At 53.1% G+C, this 22,091-nt stretch overlaps 1 protein-coding gene across 1 annotated transcript; it reads right to left on the reverse strand.

The window, feature by feature from the left end:
• Positions 1 to 1,095: 1,095 nt before the first annotated feature.
• PHLDB3 (pleckstrin homology like domain family B member 3) lies at positions 1,096 to 20,620 on the reverse strand. Its single transcript, XM_079117117.1, has 15 exons — positions 20,043 to 20,620; positions 19,001 to 19,183; positions 18,640 to 18,777; positions 15,621 to 15,749; positions 15,300 to 15,461; positions 14,163 to 14,276; positions 13,945 to 14,028; positions 12,669 to 12,782; positions 8,124 to 8,220; positions 7,900 to 7,990; positions 7,728 to 7,815; positions 6,733 to 6,789; positions 3,529 to 3,748; positions 2,763 to 2,848; positions 1,096 to 1,524 (listed from the first exon to the last, which is right to left on the reverse strand). The coding sequence occupies exons 1-15, from the start codon at positions 20,274 to 20,276 to the stop codon at positions 1,390 to 1,392; spliced, it is 1,932 nt and encodes a 643-aa protein (XP_078973243.1). The 5' UTR covers positions 20,277 to 20,620; the 3' UTR covers positions 1,096 to 1,389.
• Between the last annotated feature and the right edge of the window lie 1,471 nt (positions 20,621 to 22,091).

The following is a 22,091-nucleotide window of genomic DNA, read 5'->3' on the forward strand; positions in this document are numbered from 1 at the left end:
CTCAGAGAGACAGCCTTGAGTGCTGGTGGCGAGAGGGGGAGAGGACATGTGCCCCAGCCTCAGGACCAAGGAGAGCTTCTCACAAGAGACTCGCCAAGTAAGATCTAAAGGATGAAGTCAATCCGGAGCTGTCTGCCTTGTTCACAACTCTTCCCGGTCCTTAGCACCCTTAACTCATTTATTCAACCGCAAGACATTCCTTCAGCACCTAGTTTGCACCACCAAAGCCCTTTGCTGTGTGACAAGGACTCAGTAGTGATCAAGAGAGCCCTAGTCCAGAGGGGGAGAGAGATTCAGCAGCAAGGAAGGGCACGATGGGAGAAGCACCAGGCAGAGTGAGCAGGTTGTGCTGGGGAGGCAGAGGCAGAGCCCTCAGGGCTATAATGGGAATCCCTGAGGAAACATCTGATTCAGTCAGCACAATCAGGGAGGGCTTCCTGGAGAAGGAACACAGGTGCTCCAGCCTAAATGAGAAAGTGGGTGGAGTGTGGAGAGATGCCTACACAAATAAACGGTATGTACAAAAAGACCCAAGGGCGCAGGGACACGTTCTTGTTTGTTTTCATGGAATGAGATTTGCCCTCCATTACTGGGGACACAGAGATCACAACAGCCTTGGCTCTGTCCTCTTGGAGTTTCTGGTCTATAAAGAGCACAGATCCACCACGGGTGATAAGCCAGGAGCTGAGGGATAGGATGGGAGCTCAAAAGGAGGCGCCTGACCCAGACGGGTGGTGGTCAGAAAGGACTTCCTGAAGGAAGGAACATCCGAACTAGACCTGGAAAGTGACAAGCTGATTAGGGAAGAGAAGGGCTGAGGGGAGAGGGAGCCCAGGCGTTCCTAGAAACTGCCAACAGCTCAGTCAGGTCAGGTCGGAAGCAGAGAAACCCACAAACTAAAAAAACACTGCGAAAGATCTTAGTCTCCCAACCCTCTCCTCCCGGCCAGGGCCATAGGGGTAAGGTCTTCCTTCCTAACGAGAGAAACAGCTGTGCGACGCTTGGCTCTGAGGTACCCATAACTCCAAAGTCCCGCCTAGAGGCCGAGGGGCCCCGGACGCCTGGGCTGGAAACCACAGCAGCAACCCTGTTTTTTCACTATGTTTAATTCGGATTCACAGGAGCACCAATAAATAGTTTCTCCCCACCCCTGCAATCTTCCTCCTGCCCCAGGCAGGGCCCCGGGAGCTGGTGACCCCGTCACGGGACCACACCAGCCGCCCGAACAGCAGCGCGACTCAGGCCAGCTGAGCAGCAGCCGCCTCAGGATTCCCGGGAGAGTTCCAAAGGGGCGGGCCCACGTTTTCCGAGGTGGGCGGGGCCTTGGAACGCCACCGCGTGCGCGCGGGGCGGAGCCTCGCCAGGATACCCCCCCGTGGGCGGGGCCACTCAGGGGGCGTGGTTCTCATCTGCCGCGGTCACGATGACGTCCATCCATATGCGCATAGCCTCGGGGCTCGGGGCCACCATGTAGAAAAGGCGTTCATAGGTTTTGACACAGAAAGTCAGGCGAGGGCTGGGGCTCTGGAATAAGCAGGGTACAAGGTGGTTAGGACAGCAGGCTCTGGCCACAGCCTGGATTAAAAACCCAGCCCCCTCCAAATCTAGGACCTCCTGGTTTGTAATTTGGAAAGTTAGTGCCCGTTTACAAAGTACCTACTTGCCAAACCGAAGCTGTGTAAAGGCCCTACATCCATTCTGTTTTTAACCCCGAGGGCATGGGTTGAAGCGTGCCCAATTTGCATCTTAGAAAACTGGGCTGGAGAAGAGATGTCACTTTTCTGATGTCAGACAGCTGCGATTCTAACTTAAGGCTTAAAAAGCCAGGGTTGCCTCCTCTCCCCATAGAATTCTAAACATTGCATTAGTTACCAATATTTATTTTTATAAAATAAAAATAAGTTTGGGCTGGGGAGATAGCTTAGTCGGTAGAGTGCTGGCCTTGCAAGCACAAGGCCTTGGGTTTGATCCCCAGCACGGCAAAAAAAAAAAAAAAAAAAAGTTTGATACTATCGGGCTTATTCCCATTTGGTAACTATGGTAATGGCTGTATTATTTCGGTGCTCTCAGTCTGCCTCAGTCCATACGTTGCCCTCCTCACTCATTCCCAGCTTGGCATCAGTATTCAAGTGTGTGTGTATTTTGAGCTCACGCTCATGCTGTCATTGAGCTATGTCCTTAGACCTTTTTTTACTTTATTTTGAGACAGGGTCTCACTAAGTTGCCAAGGCTGACCTGGAATTTGGAATCCTGCCTCAGCCTTCTGAGGACCTGGGATTATTGGCATGCACCACCGGAGCCCAGATTTTTGCTTGAAAACTTTTTAACTTTTGTCCAAGTAAATTAACAGTGGCTGGCTGAGAGTCAGAGTCTGAGTTAGTTTTTGCTTTTGTTTTGTTTCGTTTTTTTTTTTTTTTGGTACTGGGGATTGAATTCCAGGGTACTTTACCACTGAGCTATAATCCCAGCCTTTTGAAAAAAAAAAATTTGAGACAGGGTCTTCCTAAATTGCTGAGGCTGGCCTTGAACTTTACAGTCCTCTTTTCTCAGACTCACAAGTTGCCAGGATTATAGATAGGTGTTTGCCATCATGCCTGGCTAGAGTCTGAGCTTTTAATTTTTGTTCTCTGCACACATTGGACCCTGAGTGCACTGATGGTAGCAGCTGTGGGTGGCTTTGCCCAGGATGAGCTAGGGATAGGATAAGGCTTGATTGCTGGGCTCTGACTGAGGGGGCAGGGTGGCCCTGAATGGGGCTTCACCTTGAAGGCACAGCGTAAGTGGTCATAGTAGACTTCCTCAATGGCCTGGAAGTAGATGACACCCTTGAGCTTGGTCTCTTCCTTGTCTGGTGGAGGAAGGAGGGGGAGAAATAGAGCCAGTGAGAGCCGTGTGTGTGTGTCAGGCCCGGGTCACTGGGTCAAGCCTGAGACAGGGTCTGGGGTGAGGAACATGGTGAGAGAGTCTGAAGATCCAGAAAGTACCATGGTTGGAAGTGAGCAGATGTCAATGCTAGATGAGAAACTGGAGTGTCCGAGGCTGGACAATACTGCAGGTGGGCCCAGGGACCTGGTGTCCTAGGTCCTTGAGAAGGGAAGAACTCAAGGAAAGTTGGGACCATCTAAAGACAAAGAGTCCCACTCCTGGAGCTGGGGTTGGGGAAGGTGCTGATACTGCAGGTTCAGACTCCTGGGCATCATAGGAAATGGGGTCTGAGACCCAGAGTTGTACTAAACTGTCACCTGTGTTACTGAGGATGGTTGTGTGTGTGGATTCTAGGTCACTTAAGGAGAAAGGGACTGGGGATCTGAACTCTTGGGCCCTGGACAAGAGAGGTGACTCCTGGGTATACAAGAGGAGGAACTAGGGGCCCCAACTCTTCCACCCTCAGGGAGGGGGAAAATGGAGGCCTGGACGCCCCGTCCCTGATGGAGGGGGCAGAGGCTGACTCCCAGAGGCCTGGAGTGGAGAAGGCATCTGGAAGGGTCTTCCAAAGTCCTGGAGCCCAGGGCTCCAGGCTGGGCTTACCTGCATAGTAGGCCAGGCGACGTGCCTGGCGGTCAAAGCAGAACCAACGCTTCCTCCAGGTCTTGATGCGGCCGCCCATCTTGACCAGGGGCCCCCGGCAGCAGCCGCAGGACACTCGCACATGAGGACAGCTTTCTGGGTTGTGGCCCCATCGTTCCAGGTGCTGCCGGAGATCCAGGACACGAGGGCCTGGTGGGCGGGGTGGTGGTGCGGGTGGGGCCTGTGGAGGTAGAGAAGAGGCCGCTGTTGTGGGAGTCAGGAATTGGGGGCGGGGGTGCAGCCTGGAGCCCAGGAGGGAGCCAGGCCTGCTGCAGCCTTTAGTCAGTGACTTAATAATCGCAATCATGAAAATGATCCCACCAGCTACATTTATTAACACTCTGCCCAGGGTTTTGAGCATCAGCTACCCCTGACTCCTGTGCCCTGGTTGAACCCAGAGGCGCTCTACCACTAAGCTACATCCTCTGTCCTTTTTTAATTTTTTTGAGATAGGGTCTCACTAAATTGCCTAGGCCGGCCTCCAACTTGTTATCCTCCTGTCTCAGCCTCCTAAGTAGCTGGGATCACAGGTGTGTGTTATTGCCCAAGATAGCATCGACAGTACTGTTGCAGTTGATGGGGCTCCTATGAGCCCCATTTTACAGATGAACGAACTGTGGCATAGAGACATGAAATAATCCACCAGATGACATACAGCTTCTAGGTGGCAACAGCTTCTCCATGCAAGCAAAGCCCAATGGGTTGTTTTTTGTTTGTTTTTTTAATGCAGACTCTCGGTCATTCCAGAGTAGGGGCCTGGGTAGAGGTGAGGTTCTGCATGTCACACGAACTCCCAGGGACACTGGTACTGTTGATCCGCCAACTGCACCGACTGCACTTTGTAGGGGGCTTGAAAACTGAATTCAGGGCAGAGCAAGAAGGGCTGAGGACCAGAGAGGAGAGGCACTGGTTGGAGATAAGGGAGAATGAGGAGGAGGGGACAAGAGGTGGGAGGATGACCTGCTGCAGAGGAGGAAAGACCAGGCGTAAGGAACACCCACTACAGCCGGGCACAGTGGCGCTCGCCTGTAATCCCAGCAGCTCAGGAGGCTGAGGCAGGAAGATCTCGAGTTCAAAGCCAGCTCAGCAATTTAGCAAGGCCCTGTCTCAAAATAAAAAATAAAAGGGGCTAGAGATGTAGCTCAGGGGTTAAGTGTCCCTGAGTTCAAGCCCCCATACAAAACAAAAAATCAAACAAAAATCCACCCACCCACTAAGGCCTGGAATCTTCCCTGGTCATCTCACCAAATCCACACAGTAAATCTAAGGATCATCATCCAGCATGGAAGCTCCCTCTGTGTGTCAGGCACTGCGCCAAATGATCACAGTGATTACCTTGTTTCCTCTCAAAAGCAACATATTAATGTCCCCATTTGACAGGGGGATAAATGAGGCTTCCAGAAAGGAAATGGCTCACCACATTCACCCAGCTGGGATGTGGCAGAGCTGAGCCCCAATCCAGGTTAGCTGAGATGGGCTTAGGGCTCTCAACTCCCCCACCAGTTGACTGTGTCACCGCCACAGAATCCCTGTCCCTCTGGGAGCCTCCAGGTCCCTGTGCTGAAATACAGGAGTCTCACAGTACCCCCTTCCTGGGGCTGTTTCGAGGATGAGCTAGCTGCAGCCCAGCCTTTCCCTTCTGGGCACCAATCCCAAGAGACACTTGCTCACCTGCACCAAAGACAGTGTGGGTGTGTGTATGGGGACAATGCACACAGCAGGGACTGTTTAATAAATGATGATGCTTCAAGGCAGGGCAAACTGCTTCAAAGTCGGAGCACTCCATTTTTAATGAGGTTGAGCTTGTGCCTAAGAATGGAAGGCTCTGCCTCCCTGCCTGCCGCGTGTGGCCACCTGATGCTTACTGGCATCTCACCTGTTATCTATTTGACTTAAGGATGCTGCTTTTATGTGTGTGTGTGTGTGTGTGTGTGTGTGTGTGTGTGTGCGTGTGTGTGTGTGTGTATGTGTATTTGAGTTTTAGATGGTCACAATACCTTAGTTTTATGTATTTTTTATGGGGTGCTAAGGATGGACCCAGTGCCTCACGTGTGCTAGGCAAGTGCTCTACCACTGAGCCACAACCCCAGCCCCAAGGATGCTGCTTTTTGTTTATCATCTCCAATACACATCAACTTCTTAGAAGGCAGGGATTTTTACATTGGTCACTGCTGTAACCCAGGGCCTGGCACACAGTAGGCAGCTGATTCATTTTTGGGTAAAATGAATAATGGAGGGATAAGTGGTTGAGAAAACAAAAAGCAGGTTGAGAATGATGTGCTCATTTATGTGACAAATAAATTCGCAAAGTTTTGATCAGTAGATGCAAGTGGAAAAGTATAAAAAAGATTCAAAGACATCTCAACAATAAAAAAAAAACACCTGTGCAGAGGTAAGATCAGGGAGAGAGAAGGTGACCTCACTTTCACAATACCGTATCATTCTTTATAACGAAAATATATTCAGGCTAGATTAAAAAAAAATTTACCCATCACAATGGCACATGCCTATAATCCCAGCAACCTAGGGGGCTGAGGCAGGATCACAAGTTCAAGGCCAACCTAGTGACTTAGCAAAACCCTGTTTCAAAAAAATAATAACATAACAAACACTAGGAATGTAGCTCTGTGGTATAGTGCCTGGTATCCCCGAAATAAGTAAATAAATAAATAGAAGTTTAATAAGGTAGATGTCAGCAAAATTCAGAATGTGAAAAAATCCACAGAATAAATGGTTCATTAATTTTTCATAAATAAATGAAATTTTAAAAAAGATATGAGGAGAACTCTTAGAGATTAAAAGAGATGCTTTAACCAAATGCATAGTGTATGCTTGGTTTGCATCTGGATTCAAATAAACTAACTCCAAAGACATTTGAGATAATTAGGGAAATATGAATATGGACTTATATGATTATATCATAGAATTATGAAAAATCTATTAAGGTATATCCTTAAGAAAATGGAAAAGAAATGGAGCCAGGTACCCACAGAGGAGTCACATCACAGATGGCTGAACTGGGAAGAGAAATTGAATCCTTTTCAGTCCACTTCCTTGTCAAGCCCAGGACCTTTTTCTGTTGCATTTCAGGGGAACAGAGTGAGGTGCAAGAAAGGGCCAGAGCCGGGGGAGAGACTGAGCAGGGAGGGGTGGGGAAGGACTGACCATGATGGCAGGAAGAGCTGGGCCTGAGGAACTTTCTCTGCTCCTTTTCATCCCTTCCTGTGGATTCAAGATGAAGGATCAATGAGAACGTCAACCAGGAAAATGTGGGGGAAATGGCCTGGACCCCTGGGTCTGAGGGTAAAGGTCTGGGCCTGGACCTCTGGGTCTGAGGGAGGAGGCTGGACCTGGACCCCTGGGTCTGAGGGAGGAGGCTGGGCCTGGACCCCTGGGTCTGAGGGAGGAGGCTGGGCCTGGACCCCTGGGTCTGAGGGAGGAGGCTGGACCTGGACCCCTGGGTCTGAGGGAGGAGGGCTGGGCCTGGACCCCTGGGTCTGAGGGAGGAGGGCTGGGCCTGGACCCCTGGGTCTGAGGGAGGAGGGCTGGGCCTGGACCCCTGGGACTGAGGGAGGAGGCTGGACCTGGACCCCTGGGTCTGAGGGAGGAGGGCTGGGCCTGGACCCCTGGGTCTGAGGGAGGAGGGCTGGGCTGGACCCCTGGGTCTGAGGGAGGAGGGCTGGGCCTGGACCCCTGGGTCTGAGGGAGGAGGGCTGGGCTGGACCCCTGGGTCTGAGGGAGGAGGGCTGGGCCTGGACCCCTGGGTCTGAGGGAGGAGGGCTGGGCCTGGACCCCTGGGTCTGAGGGAGGAGGCTGGGCCTGGACCCCTGGGACTGAGGGAGGAGGCTGGGCCTGGACCCCTGGGACTGAGGGAGGAGGCTGGACCTGGACCCCTGGGTCTGAGGGAGGAGGGCTGGGCCTGGACCCCTGGGTCTGAGGGAGGAGGCTGGGCCTGGACCCCTGGGTCTGAGGGAGGAGGGCTGGGCCTGGACCCCTGGGTCTGAGGGAGGAGCGCTGGGCCTGGACCCCTGGGTCTGAGGGAGGAGGCTGGGCCTGGAACCTGGGTCTGAGGGAAGAGGGCTGGGCCTGGACCCTGGGTCTGAGGGAGGAGGGTCTAAGGTAGGGACCCTGTTCCTAAAGAAGAGGATCTGGGGTCTCACCCTGGCCTTGATCAGCCGTTCCCTCTCTGCCATGGCCTGTCGCAGAAGCCGCTCCATGTGAGCGATGTCTGGGTGGAGGGCCTTGGAGCTGGAAGGAGGAAACAGAGACGGTTGGGTTCCCAGGCCTGGGCCTCGTCCTCCCATCTCCCACCTCTTCTCCCTGCTGTCTCACCTGTTCCCAGGGCCACAGTTTAGCAGCTGATAGAGGGGAAGTCTCCCAGAAGCCTCCACTGCTGGTGTGAGAGCTGAGGCCTCGAGAGGTCCTGAGGGAAAGGGGACCAGGTGAGGAGACCAGGACGCTCCCTGCCCCGTGCCCACACTGTTTCCTCCATCACCTGCAGTAGGATGGGTGGAGATGGGGGCAGGAGAGTGGGTGGGGAACGGGAGAGGCCTCACCGGTACAGTGGAGGGACAGAGGTCGTGGGGATCCCCTCTGGCTCGCTCTCTCTCTTCTCCTGGGCAGGCTTCCAGTCCTCTGGAGGCCGATGGAGCCCTGAAAACATGCAAGGCCCAGGCACTCAGGAGAGGTGTTCCATCTCATTAGAAAGTCCAAGAGCTGCCAAGTAAAACTACCATCTAATTGGCACAGATGAAAATCCTTATTTTTTCCCCCCAAGGTGCCGGGGATGGAGCCCAGGGACTCAAGGATGCTAGGCAAGCACTTTACCACTGAGCTACATCTGCCACCCTTGAAAACCCTACTGTCAACATGAGTGAAAGCAGCCGGTGGCAAAGGCCCACACGGTCTATGGCACCATTTATATAAAGTGTCCAGAGTAAATTAATACGGAGCAAATAAATACAGAGGCAGGAGGTAGAATAGTGGTCTCCAGGGGCAGGAAGAGATGGACGGATTGGGGAGTGCTGGCTACGGGGTGCTGGGTTTCTTTGGGGGTTAATGAAAGTGTCCTAAAGTTGAGCTAGACATGGTGGCGCACACCTGGAACCCCACCTAGGGAGGCCAAGGCAGGAGGACCACAAGTTCCAGGCCAGCCTGGGCAACTTAGCAAGACTCTGTCTCAAAATGAAAAATGAAAAGGGCTGGGGATGCAGCTCAGTTGTAAATAAATCCCCAGTACTGCAATAAATAAATAAATACATACATGTATATGTATATATAAATGCATAAACAATATGTCCACATGTATACTAAGGCGAGAGTGCACAGACTGCACGAGGGCAGCTGGAACAGTGTCCATGTTTACACTTGCATATCAGCCGCCCACATGGCCCATCGCCCCAAAGGCTGCCTTGTCCCTCTTCCTGGCCAGTGGCACATCTGTCAAGGGACCATTCTTCTGACTTCATAGACAATTCCACCTGCTCCGGACTTCATAAAGAATTACAAGTTGGCCAGGGTGTTGTATCTTCTAACACAAGAGGGAGTTACCAGAATGTTCTCACAGGACATTTCAGCTGTGCATTTGTTTGATGTGATTTCCACGCTTGTCTTATTTTTGATATTAAAATTTTATTTTATTTTATTTATTTATTTTTTTTAAATGGCTGGCAAGGATCCAGAGCTCCTTAGGTGCCTGCAGTGCGCTCTTGGCCCTCTGTGGCTTCTGCATCTTTGGACTCAACATGCTGCAGGCCAAAAATATTTGAGAGAAAGGAAAGCTGCATCTGTCTCAACATGTACAAACTTTGTCTCTTGCCCTTATTCCCTAAACAATGCAGTATAATAACTATTTATAGATGCTATAAGTTGTCTGGAGATGATTTGCGGTACACAGAAGGATGTGTACAGGTTAATGGCAAATACTACCCCATTTATATAAGGACCAGAGTATCCTCAGACATTGGGATCCCCGGGGGTTCTGGAAACGATCCTCTACAGATCCCAAGGGACGGCTGTACTGGGCACTCTGCAGGTCTGCTGAACCTCCTAAAACCCCGAGGCCAGGCACAGTGGTGGCGCCTGTAGTCCCAGCTATTTGGGAGGTTGAGGTGGGGGGAATCACATGAGTCTGCGAGTTCAAGGCCAGTCCTAGCAATGTAGGGAGACCCCTATCTCAGAGAACAACAAAACAAACAAACAAAAAACCCTGGGAGTTGGGAAGTGTTAGCTTCACTTCACAGAGAGGAAACTGAGACCCAAGTCCCTGGGCTTTCCTTCAGTCAGTGTCCCCAGCACTTCCTGGCTGGGAGCGCCTGGATACTTGGCAAATGAGGATGGGCGATGCAGACCCCAGTTTTGTCTGCATGGGGCTTGCATTATAAGGAACTGAATAAGATATCCTACAAATGAACACACCCTCAGAAATTGCTGTGTGAGACCAGAACAGGGCACTAATAAAAAGGATCATCTTCTAATTAGAAAATCAGGAATAGCCTTCTACATACCAACCCTCAGCCCCAAAGGATGAGTTGTCCAAGGAAGACTGAAGGAAGGATGCTTCAAGTAGAAGGATCAGCAAGTGCAAAGGCCCTGAGGCAAGAAAAATTATAGCATGTTGATGGATCAATGCCCCCATAGCTGAGCACAGTGAGACATGGGCAGGGCCACAACAGCACTTGCAGCCCATAGTGAGCCAGGGAAGCCACTTCAGGCCTTGGGGCCAGGATATTAAAGCGGGAAGGATGAGGATCACTCTGGCTGTTGTGTAAAGAATGAATTATTGGGCTTGGTGTGGTGGTGGTGTATGTTTATGATCCCAGAAACTTGGGAGGCTAAGGCAGGAGGATCACAAGTTCGAGGCCAGCTTCAGCAACTTAGCAAGCCTCAAAAAATAAAAAGAGCTAGAGATGTAGCTCAAGTAGTAGAGCACTTGCCTAGGACATTAAAGGCCCTGGATTCAAATGCCAGCACACTAAAAAGAATAAATTATTGGGAAAAAAAATTAAGAGGGGAACATCAGTGAGAGGCTGATGTAGTCACAAAATTTTTTTTTTAATTTTTAAATTTTAAAAAGATGAGAGTGAGGTAAATAGAACAAGGATGAAAATAATTATAATAATACTAATAAGTATATCATAGTAACAGCGGCTCTCACTGAGCACCTACTATGCTCTGCTGGTGTTGCCTAGCAACACAGCCCACACTCCAGCTTCTCAGGTTTCCACAAGAACCAGACAGAAAGTTACTTTCTCTTACAGAAAACCATCTATAAATCTTCACCCAAATAATAATAGGACCTGCTTTGGGGGGTTCTTCTGAGGAAGATATGAAATCCTACAGATGTGAAATTGCCAGGAATTGTTTCTCAGCTCCACATAATAGCAATCCCATGTGTAAAGGGACAGATTGGCTTAGAACAGAACTGGCCTATCTTAAATGCTAAAAATGGATTATTGTTATTAATGATCATTAATGAATATTAAATAATAAACATTTTAAAGTATTTTTAAATATTAATTCATGAATGTGAAATATATAATTATGTATAATATAGAATAATATAATAATCATATTATATCTAATATAATAGTATTTGGTAATGTAATATTAATTAACATTATTTGCATCTTTTTTTTTTTTTTTGTGGTGCTGGGGATTGAACTCAGGGCGTTCAATGTTATTTTTTACACAAACGAGTGCACACACACACACGGGTATTCTTAACAACACTGCTTAAACTGCAAAACCTCAAATCACTACGTACAGAGGGAGGGCAGCTCAATGTCCCCACCACAGAACTGTGTGCCACACAGAAGCCAGAACATTGGCACAGCTGGGGCTGGGATCAGGGGCAGAGCCCTTGTCTAGCATGTGAGAGGTCCTGGGTTCCAACCCCAGCACCACCTAAGATAAAATGAAAGAGAACACAGGCTCTGCAAACAGAATGCTTGGGTCCAAATCCTAGCTTTGGCGTACGCCACCTGGCTAAGTAACTTAACCTCTCTGCCTCAGTGTCTTCGCCAATAAAATGGAGGTCACCTGGCCAGTAGAATCGTTGCAAAACCTAAGTGGGATCTATGTGAAGCATTTCCAACCACCCTGGCACTCTCTAAGGACTTGATAATTAGCTGTCATTACTACTCTTGTTACTGTTTATATTACTACAGCCTTAAAAATGAAGAGGCGGCTCTAAATGTATCAACAGAGAACAGTTTCCATGATGGAGGAAGATAATGAAGAATTAAAACCAACAAAGGAAAGACAGCGGGAGGAATCTGACATCATTTTCCCTGTCCACATATGAAAACACCACAGAACCCGGCTGTCACGTACAGCCACAGGAAGGGGATCCTAACTAGAAAAAGACAGATTCCACGCTTGGATAATTGTATCAGAATGGATTCTGCTGTCACGTTAACTAAAAAGAACCAACAAGAGAAAAAGAAAAAGAAAAGAACAACTGGCTAATGCACACATTTTGGGAAAAAATGTTTACATGATATAATGAGAGCTACCAATTTCGAAGAACCTATCAGAAACAAGACTTTTTTCCATGTACTCTTTACCCTTACTTCATACACAGCACTCGGATATTTTCTACTCCATTAAAAAAAAATTAGTAGCCCCAACCCATCCAATAAATGTTTAAACCATTAAGAAGATGGGGCTCCCAGTTTTTCAGGTTTGTTTGTTTTGTGGTGCTTATAGGCAAATGCTCTGCCACTGAGCTACACCCACAGCTCAAGGGGCCTCATTTTTAAAGAGCTCTGGAAGGACCAAGAACTTCCTTCTGGAGAGAGGGCTTAGGGGCCTGCAGGGGCACAGAGACCTTCTTACCAATACACCCTGCTCAGTCACTTTTAAAATTTACTCTTGGGTGCACATGCTCTTATTTCTCCAGGGAAGAGGTGGGGTGTTGGCAGAAGGAAGAAAATAAATAAGTAAAACTGCAGTCATCGAATACCCCTAGGTCAAGCTTCCCTAGCCCCCACCCCCGTGCAAAGAGCCCCCGTGGAAGTTCTGGCACAGGGCTCTGCTTTCAGTCCCTCCCTCCCCACTGACCAAAGAGGCATGAGGGCAAAGAAGCAGCAAGGAGGCACCTGCAGGGAGCTGTGGACGGAGAAGAGGCAGGAAGAGGTAGAGGTGGCAGCAGCATGGGTGGCAGGGTCCTGTAGCACCAGCAGCTGCCGGTCTGTCTTCTGGGTGAACAGCAGCTGGGAAGAAGGGCAAAGATTAGGAAGAGATGAAGAGATCACAGAGCCACCCCAATTCTCAGATGCTCTGGCCCATGCCTCCAGTGCCAGCCCATTTCTCAGATGGAAAAACTAAGGCTCAGTCACAAGAGGGGCCAGAATGTGGTTCTTAGTATCTTGTTTCCCAGCAAGAGCAAGGGCTGTGGGCCTGCACTGCCAGTTCTCGAGGAGGAAAGGCGAAGGCTAGAGCTCCTGAGTCCTAAAGATGAAAGGAATTGGGATGGGGAATCCTGGATCCTAATAGAGGAGGGCTGGGCCTGGACCCCTGGGTCTGAGGGTGGAGGGCTGGGGCTGGACCCCTGGGTCTGAGGGAGGAGGCTGGGCCTGGACCCCTGGGTCTGAGGGAGGAGGCTGGGCCTGAACCCCTGGGTCTGAGGGAGGAGGGCTGGGCCTGGACCCCTGGGTCTGAGGGAGGAGGCTGGGCTTGGATCCCTGGGTCTGAGGGAGGAGGAGCTGGGCCTGGACCCCTGGGTCTGAGGGAGGAGGGCTGGGACTGGACCCCTGGGTCTGAGGGTGGAGGGCTGGGGCTGGACCCCTGGGTCTGAGGGAGGAGGGCTGGGCCTGGACCCCTGGGTCTGAGGGAGGAGGGCTGGGCCTGGACCCCTGGGTCTGAGGGTGGAGGGCTGGGGCTGGACCCCTGGGTCTGCGGGAGGAGGCTGGGCCTGGACCCCTGGGTCTGAGGGAGGAGGGCTGGGCCTGGATCCCTGGGTCTGAGGGAGGAGGGCTGGGCCTGGACCCCTGGGTCTGCGGGAGGAAGCTGGGCTTGGATCCCTGGGTCTGAGGGAGGAGGGCTGGGCCTGGACCCCTGGGTCTGAGGGAGGAGGCTGGGCCTGGACCCCTGGGTCTGCAGGGAGGCTGGGCCTGGACCCCTGGGTCTGAGGGAGGAGGGCTGGGCCTGGACCCCTGGGTCTGAGGGAGGAGGTTGGGCCTGGACCCCTGGGTCTGAGGGAGGAGGCTGGACCTGGACCCCTGGGCCTGAGGGAGGAGGGTTGGGCCTGGACCCCTGGGTCTGAGGGAGGAGGCTGGGCCTGGACCCCTGGGCCTGAGGGAGGAGGGTTGGGCCTGGACCCCTGGGATCCGGGGTTTGAGGGAGGGGGCCTGACAGGTGTGTGAACTGCCTTACCTTTGTGAGAGCTTGGCTGGGCTCAGAGAAGTCCCCACCTGGTGTTTCCTGAAGGCAGTTGAGCTGGAGGAGTCGGCTCCGTTCCTAGGGAGACATCATGGTTTACCACATGGTGAAGCCAGAATGGGCCATCCCCAGAGCCAGGGGGCATGATACAGGGAGATGGTGGGATACCCAAGGGAAGTGAGGACTTGGGACAGGTCTCCAAGGAAACTCACCTGCGCCAGGGCCTGAAGGGTCTCCTCCTTCTTCTTCCGGCTCAAGCCCCGGCTCTCAGCCGCCATCTGCTCCCCCAGAGACTTGAGCTGCTCCTCCAAGACCTGGATCCGGCGCTGCAGGGCCACCCCCTACCCTGGTTACTCAGCTGCTCCAGGAGCCCCAGCCCACCCTCCCACAGAAGCATGTCCTCCCTGTGAGTCTGGAGTTTGCTCTGTCCCCTCAGAGAAGGTGTGATCCAAATGTCCAGGGGAGGGACCTGCAAGTGAGCTCCCTGGTGCCCTCTTCCCATTTGGGGTTCCAGAAGAGATCTGGGGTAGGTGAGAGAGGATGGAGGGACTGAGATACAGGCAGAGGCCTAAGGAGATAGCAACCCCAGAGAGTCCTGCAGAAGAGACAAAGGGACAGACAGAGAGGGCAAACCAGAACAGATCGAATGAATGGCAACCAGGACAAACCTCAAGTCGGAAATGCAGAGAAAGTGCAGAGGAAGGAGACAAGATAGAAACAGAAGAGAGATAGAAAGAAAGGGGCAGAGGAAGGCTGGGCTTGTGGCTCAGAGGTACAGGGCTCGCCTACATGTGTGAGGCACTCAGTTCAATTCTCAGCACCGCATGAAAATAAATAAACTTAAAAAAGAAAGAAAAAAACTAACAGAGGAGGGACAAGAAAGAGGGATGTGAAGAGCCGGAAGTAGAGGTGGGAGGAGGAGACCCCCATCAGAGCTTCGAGCCCAGATGAGGGCACACTGGTGTGTAGTCAAACACGCCCCTCTCCTCACAGAACCTGCCAGACTCTCAACCTGAAGCTTGCAGGAAGGACTGGCAGGCACATTTTTTGGACAAGGGATGGAGAGGAATAGAGGGTGGTGGCAAAGACTGTAGATTCCAACCCCAGCTCCACCCTTCATGAACTAAGTGACGTTGGGAAAGATGACATAAAAACTTTGACCCATTTCTTCATTTTAAATATGGAAAAACTAGGACAGGACTTGCCTTGTGGGTTTGTGTGAAGATTCAACAAGTGAAAACTCATGGACGCTCAGCACTGGGTGTGACACACTGAAGGCTCAGTCAGCGTCACGGAGTGGGGGAGACACACAGGAATGGCCTCAGGCAGGGCTAGTCACTGATGCTCACCCTGTGCTGTGCCACACTGGCCTGAAGCTCCTGGACCTTGGGCTCTGGCAGCTGGAGCCCAGGACAGTCCCGATCCTCTTCCTCCTGCCGGCTCTCCCGCTCCAGTTGCTGGAACTCCAGGTCCTCATAGGCGCGTTGGGCCACGTCCAGCTGTTCCCTCATCTGTGAGTGGGGACATAAAAAGCCTGGAGGGAAGTAGTGGGCTGCAGCCTGGATTCTTGGTCAATGAGGGAAAAGGGTTGAGCTTTTGGACCCTGGGTCTGAGGGAGGAGGGCTAGGGCCTGGCTATCGGGTCCTAGAGAAGATCCAGAGGGCCCTTACCTCCTGTACCCCCTGCAAAAGTCGCTCACGCTGGTCCTCTGGCTGGGAATCCAGCTGTCCTTGGGCCTCCTGAAGTCTGTGGCGAAGACCCTCCACACGTTCCCGCTCCTGACTTAGTCGCCTCTGCTCCTGAAAAACAACCAGACTCAGCTTCAGACCGAGTTCAGAGAGGGAAACAGGCCAGCAAGGGCAAGGGCAAGGCCAGCCAGTCCTGAGACCCTGCCTGCATGTCAGCTCTCCGAGGGCAGGACCCTGCCTGTCTGGTTCAGCCCTGTGCAGGGCCACCCCAGAGGAGACTCCAAGTTAGCAGCTGTTTGAAAAACAAATTAAGGAGAAGCTTGGTGCAGTGCCGCCTATAATCTACTACTCAGGAGGCTGAGGCAGGAGGATTGCAAGTTCAAGGCCAGCCTCAGCAACTTTTGAGACCCCTGTCTCAAAATAAAAAATAAAAAGGGCTGGGTGTAGCTCTATGGCAGAGTACTTTCCTAGCAGGCACAAGGCCCTGAGTCCAATCCTTAGCATGGCAGAAAAGAGAGCGAAGTAGAGTAGGGAGGAGGGAAGGGGAAAGGAAAGAGAGGAACACGTGAAGGAATGAATGGAAACATGTCCTTCCTGGGTAATACTGGGTCCCTGGGTCCAAACTCAGGCCCTGTCCTCCAGGGGGACAGCCATTTACAATTGAGGACAATCAGAGTGATGAAAACAGAGATGTGGGAACCTGGGCCACAAACAATTCCTGCTGGAAGCCAAAGTTTCCTGGACATGGGGATTTTAAGGTGGCCCTCAGATCAGGGAGCATTTAGACCTGGGGACACCAGGACAATTGGGACAGAGAGAGCAGCATGGCACTAGTGCACAGACACTGAACAGCATAAGAACTTTGGGGGGCAAACCTCAGCCAGGGAGGTGGAGCCTGCTGGGACATGGCAGCGAGGAGGCTGCCCATGTGCCTCATGTCAGGTCTGGTCAATGGGGAGCCATGAAGGACTGAAGGGATGGAGGAGGACCAGGCTCTGAAATCATCCCCCTGCGAGCTGGAATAGCAGGGCCAGTTCCTTCAGGAGTCCTCAAAGCAGTGAGTGAGCATAAGACCTGAGCTGGGGCCTGGCCAGCGGGGACAGGAAAGAGATGTATCAGAGAGACACAGGGGAAGCAGAACCCAGTGACTCATGAGCTTAGTGGTAACAGAAAGGGAGGCATGTAGGGCCTGGTGACCGAGGGACAAAGGGACAAATGATGTGGAAAAGAGAGTTGCCAAAGACAGCTTTAGGAATGGAGAATGAAAAGAAGACTCCTGGCTTCTCCTGAAATCATCCCCCTGCGAGTTGGAGAGAAGGGCTGGGCCTGGACCCAGGGTCTAAGGAAGGAGGGCTGGGCCTGGATGAGGGAGGAGGGCTGGGCCTGGACCCCTGGGTCTGAGGGTGGAGAGCTGGGGCTGGACCCCTGGGTCTGAGGGAGGAGGAGCTGGGCCTGGACCTCTGGGTCTGAGGGAGGAGGAGCTGGGCCTGGACCCCTGGGTCTGAGGGTGGAGGGCTGGGGCTGGACCTCTGGGTCTGAGGGAGGAGGGCTGGGCCTGGACCTCTGGGTCTGAGGGAGGAGGCTGGGTCTGGACTCTGGGTCTGAGGGAGAAGGGCTGGGCCTGGACCCCTGGGTCTGAGGGAGGAGGCTGGGGCTGGACCTCTGGGTCTGAGGGAGGAGGCTGGGGCTGGACCCCTGGGTCTGAGGGAGGAGGCTGGGCCTGGACCCCTGGGTCTGAGGGAGGAGGGCTGGGCCTGGACCCCTGGGTCTGAGGGAGGAGGGCTGGGCCTGGACCCCTGGATCTGAGGGAGGAGGCTGGGTCTGGACCCTGGGTCTGAGGGAGGAGGCTGGGGCTGGACCCTGGGTCTGAGGGAGGAGGGCTGGGGGCCTGTACTCTTGGGTACATAGGCAGGCACATAGATAGACCTCAGGAGTGAAATCAGGGTGAGAAAAATCATGGTTGGAGAAATACGGTATCTTTAATTATAAATGAGGGCCCTGGACCAGTCCCAAGAATGCCAACATGCAAGCTACTTGCCAAGAGAAAGAATGATAAATACTAAGTCACATTTTCCGAGCCATGATGGTAATCAATCCAAGCAATGACCACCAATGGATAGTAAAAATCTTTAGATAAAAGATTATTAAAAGATATCAGAGTGACCTCATGGAGGTCTGGACTGCCAGCAGTGATGTCCCTGATACTTGCTCAGAGAGCACAAGCACATCTAACTCTGATTGAGCCTCTACAACTAAGGAACCACCTGCTCATAGCAATAGAAGGCCACTGAGTGTCACAGTCACAGCCTGCCCATGGGACCAAATATTTGGTTTCTCCAACAGACAGCAAGGAGAGACAACCCCAGGTGAGAACCAGAGGTGATGAAGCCATGGGAGACATCACGACCAAGCACGACTCAAGCTGATTCACACAAGCCGCCTGTTAACTGGTGTATTTGAGACAGTCCAGGAAAAAATTAAAATGGACTAGAAATAAGACAGTAATAAGAACATATTAATTCTTAAGGTAAGAGTTGGTAGAGCACTTGCCTAGCATGAGCAAGGCCCGGTTCCATCCCTAGCACATTAAAAATAAAATAAAAATAAAAATTCCTAAGGTGAGATAATGATGTTATGGAGATGTTGGGACGTGAAAGGAGGAAGGGAGATTTACTACTGCAGAGGTCAGGGAGCACCAGGTAGGGAGGCTGTCAATTTGATTTTTGTGGGTTTGAAGTTTTTCCTACTATGATAATTAAAAAGCAAAAGGAGAGGGAGTCAAGGAAGAACCCGAGGAGCCGGGTCTGGAATCACAGTCAGGGAGGGAGGAGGAAACCAAGAGAAGGATCTGCTCTCTGTGTTTCTGGATCCCAAGTGAACCCAACTGGGAAACAGGGACAACCCTGGGGCCCAAGTCACCAGAACAAACCACCAGGAATACCCCCCATCCATACACACACGCAAGGAAGGAGACCAACGGAGAAGCCGCAGGGGAACAAACCTGTTCCCGCTGCTCCTGGCCGCCCTGCTCCGCGGCCCGCTGCTGCCCTAGCAGCTCCCGGAGCTGCTCCTCCTCCCGCCGGGCAGCCACTCGCTCCCCAGCCAGCTCACCCCGCCGCAGGGCCACCTCCACCTCCATCTGCGGAGAGAAAGCAAGGTCCGTAGGCGGGGGCTGAGGGTTCTATACCTGTGAAGGGCCCAGGCGCCTGAACGCCTGGATTCCTGAGGGTGGATTCTGGGCACCCGGGTTTGGAGGAAGGAGGAAGCTGGGGGCCTGGAATCCGACCCAAGGCAGAAGAGGGCTGGGAGCGGGCGTGGCAGAGGAATTGAGGGCAGACTTCCCAAGGGGTCCACAGCCTCACCTCAATCCTCAGCTCCTCCTTCTGGCGCTGAAGCTCCTTCACTCTCTGCTCCAACAGGGCAACGCGAGTCACTGCCTCCAGCTTCTGTGCTCGGAGCCGCCTCGCCACAGCTCGCACCCCTTCCCCATAAGGGGTGCATGTGGAGGGCGTGGCCGGCATCGGTGCTGGAGGCGCGCCCTCTGGCTGAAGTTGGAGAGAGTGGGGATCACTGAATAGTCTGGTCCCTACCCCTCATCCCTTGGGGGATCACGGTCAGGCTCACTCACCTCCATGCCCCATTATCTATAAGGGGGGGTAGGGGAAGGGGCAGGTCTGGGGACCTCTGGATCCTAGGTGCTCACAGTTCAGGAAGGGGGTACAAAGCAGATTCATGGAAGGTGTTTCTTTTTAATCCAGGTCCCATTCTCTTTGCGTCACTTTCTGGTAGTCCCTGGATCTCTCTGATTTTTTCTCCCCAGGTCTCTCTGAGTCTCTTCCCCTGTCTCTCAGTGTGTCTTCTGTCTCGGAATCATGAGGTCTATTTGTCCCTCGGGGTCTTTCCCTCTTGCCAGGTTTCTGTGCCTGTTTTTCTGTTTCTCTGAGTAATTTCGCCCTTTGTTTCTGGGTTGCCCTCTGTGTCTCTAACCATCCCTCTGAATCTCGGGACTCTTCCTCTGTCCTTCCCTCCCTCCTTCATGTCTCAGTCTCTTTGGGGATCTTTGTCTCAAGGGTCTGTGTGTCTCTATCTGGTTTCTGTCTCTCAGTAGGTCTGAGTCTATCTAGCTCCAAGTCCTGGTTTGTCTCTCTCTATCTCTGTGTATCTCTCCCTGTCTCTGGGTCCACATCTGTCTGGTTTCTCTACGTGTGCGTTCAGTCACCCGTTTGGGTCGGTCTCTGTTGGGTCTGCTCGTGTATCTGTCGTGATCTTTCCCCATCTCTGTGTGTTTCTCCCTGTCTCTAGGTCTCTATCTGGTTTCTCTCCATGGATCTGTGTGTCCGGTCACCTGTTTGGGTCGCTGTCTGTCTGGGTCTCCCAGTGGCTGCCGCCCTGAGGGCCCCTCACCTCGTCGCGGCTGCTCTCGGTGCTGCTGCCTTCTCCCACTTCTTCCTCTTCCTCAGTCTGCTGCTCCACTCCTTGGCCGCTAGGAAGCTCCGCCGGGGCCCCAGGCGCCTCCTGTTCTTGGGGCTCATCGGGATGACCATGGGGCTGGGAGGCCCCTTGGGGCTGAACCTCTGCGTCACACTCGGGGACCGGCGGGGACCCGGACCTCTCCTCCGGGGTACTGGGAGTCCCCATGGCCGCTTCAGACTCCCGCGGAGTGGGCGTGGTCCGGGCTCCGGGGCGTGGTCTGGGCGGGTGGGCGTGGCCTGGGGTCCTCGGCGCAGCACCCGACGGCCTGGCCTCGCGGAGTGCTCCAGGAGGCTGGGCCTGAGAGTTCAAAGGACCGGCCTGAGCACTGGAGGGCGTGGAATGAAGCTTTCTGGGGCGGGGGATGAAGTCGGGACAAGGTTTGATGGCTCCGGAGGCAACGCTCCCCGGGAGGAGGGACGGGAATTTGAGTCGGGGGTCCCAGCTCGGACCCTGTTGGCCTCGGCGACCCAGAGCCTCCCTCCCATCCAGGTGTCGGGCCTCGGACTCTCCAGCAGCCCGCGACAATCTCCCGGACAATCTCCCGGACAATCTCCCGGACTACTTTAGCGGGACTCGTTCTCCTCCTGTCGGGTCTCGCCGCCCCTTCCTCCCCGGAGTCCGGGAGTCCCGACCCCACTGTGTAAGGGAGCAGCACCCTTGTCGCGTCTCCCAGGGATTCAGAGATCGGGGCTCCTGGTCTTCCCCTCTCCGGACAAGGCTGGAGCCCAAGCCCTCTGCTTCTCCCAGGAACTAGATCCCGATCTCCAGCTTCCGTCTCCCCCGCGGGCCCAGGAAGCCGAGTCTCCAGCCCCCTCCTTCCCGCAGCCTCGGCCCCCTCACCAGCTCGGGCTCCGGCGCGCTCCGCTCCGCGCTCTGGGCACCGCAGCTTCTGCTGGAGACAGGTGGCTGAGGAAGAGGGAGGAGAGGCCGCCCGTCCCCCTCCCCAGCAGCCCGGAAGTGGAGGGGGGATAACAGGTCCAACAGCTCCGGAGGGCGGAGGGAGCCACCAGCCCGCCCCGCCCGCAGCCGCGGCATCTGGCCTTCCGGGCCCCACCCTCGGAGAACCCGGCGTCGCGACCTCCCCCTCCGCCTCCAGCTCTCCCATTCCTGTCCCCTGAAGGGCCGGGCTTCTTAGCCACCTTTGTATACCAGCCTCCCTAATGCCCACATTCTGAGAGTTCTCAAAGGGAGATAGGAATGGAGATGGGGACTTCTCCCCTCTAATGAGCCCTTTAGAAGGGCCCCAACCGGTTTAGGGAGCTGGACGAGGGGAGAGGGGTACTCTGAGCTGAGTCAGGTACCCACCCAGAAACACTAGGAAGTGTGCCCCCGCCCCAAACACACTTTGCTATGGGGTGGAGGACAGAGGTTAAAGGTCTCAGTCAGACCTTTTCCTCTCTAGGCAAAAACAGAAAATAACTGGTACGTGAAAGCTGATTATTAGATGTCAAGAGCTGTGCTGAATACTTTACACACCTTAATTTAGTTTCATCCTCAAAGCAGCTCACTAAAAGAGGGATTACTGCTTCCATTTTATACTGGGGGAAACTGAGGCTGAGGGGGCCAAATGCGTCCAAGGTCTACACATCCTGAATGTTAACATCAGGTTCATTCTTTCAAAATCCACCTTCTTAACCATTATGTAAATTGTCACTCCAAGTCAGGAAGTGCCTAAGAGATCATTCCAAATGATAGCAACAATAATAGCACTCACAGGGAGTTGGCCATTTAGGCAGAGTGCCAAGAACTCATATTTATGGACCTATCAGATCTTCATGACACCTGATTATTATTTCCATTTTACAGATCAGGCAATGGAGGGCTGCAGAGGGAAAGTACCTTACTCTAGGACTCAGGCCTAGAACATGCTCTGACCCAAAGCCATGCAAGAGAGCACCTGCCCAGATAGGCTGGCTTCTAATCTTGTGATTTAGAAATGTCATTAGGGCTTCCTGGACCTGCATCCTGCCCAGCTCCCCA

This window comes from Sciurus vulgaris, assembly GCF_902686455.1.
Source record: "Sciurus vulgaris genome assembly, chromosome: 17".
NCBI classification, from domain to species: domain Eukaryota; kingdom Metazoa; phylum Chordata; class Mammalia; order Rodentia; family Sciuridae; genus Sciurus; species Sciurus vulgaris.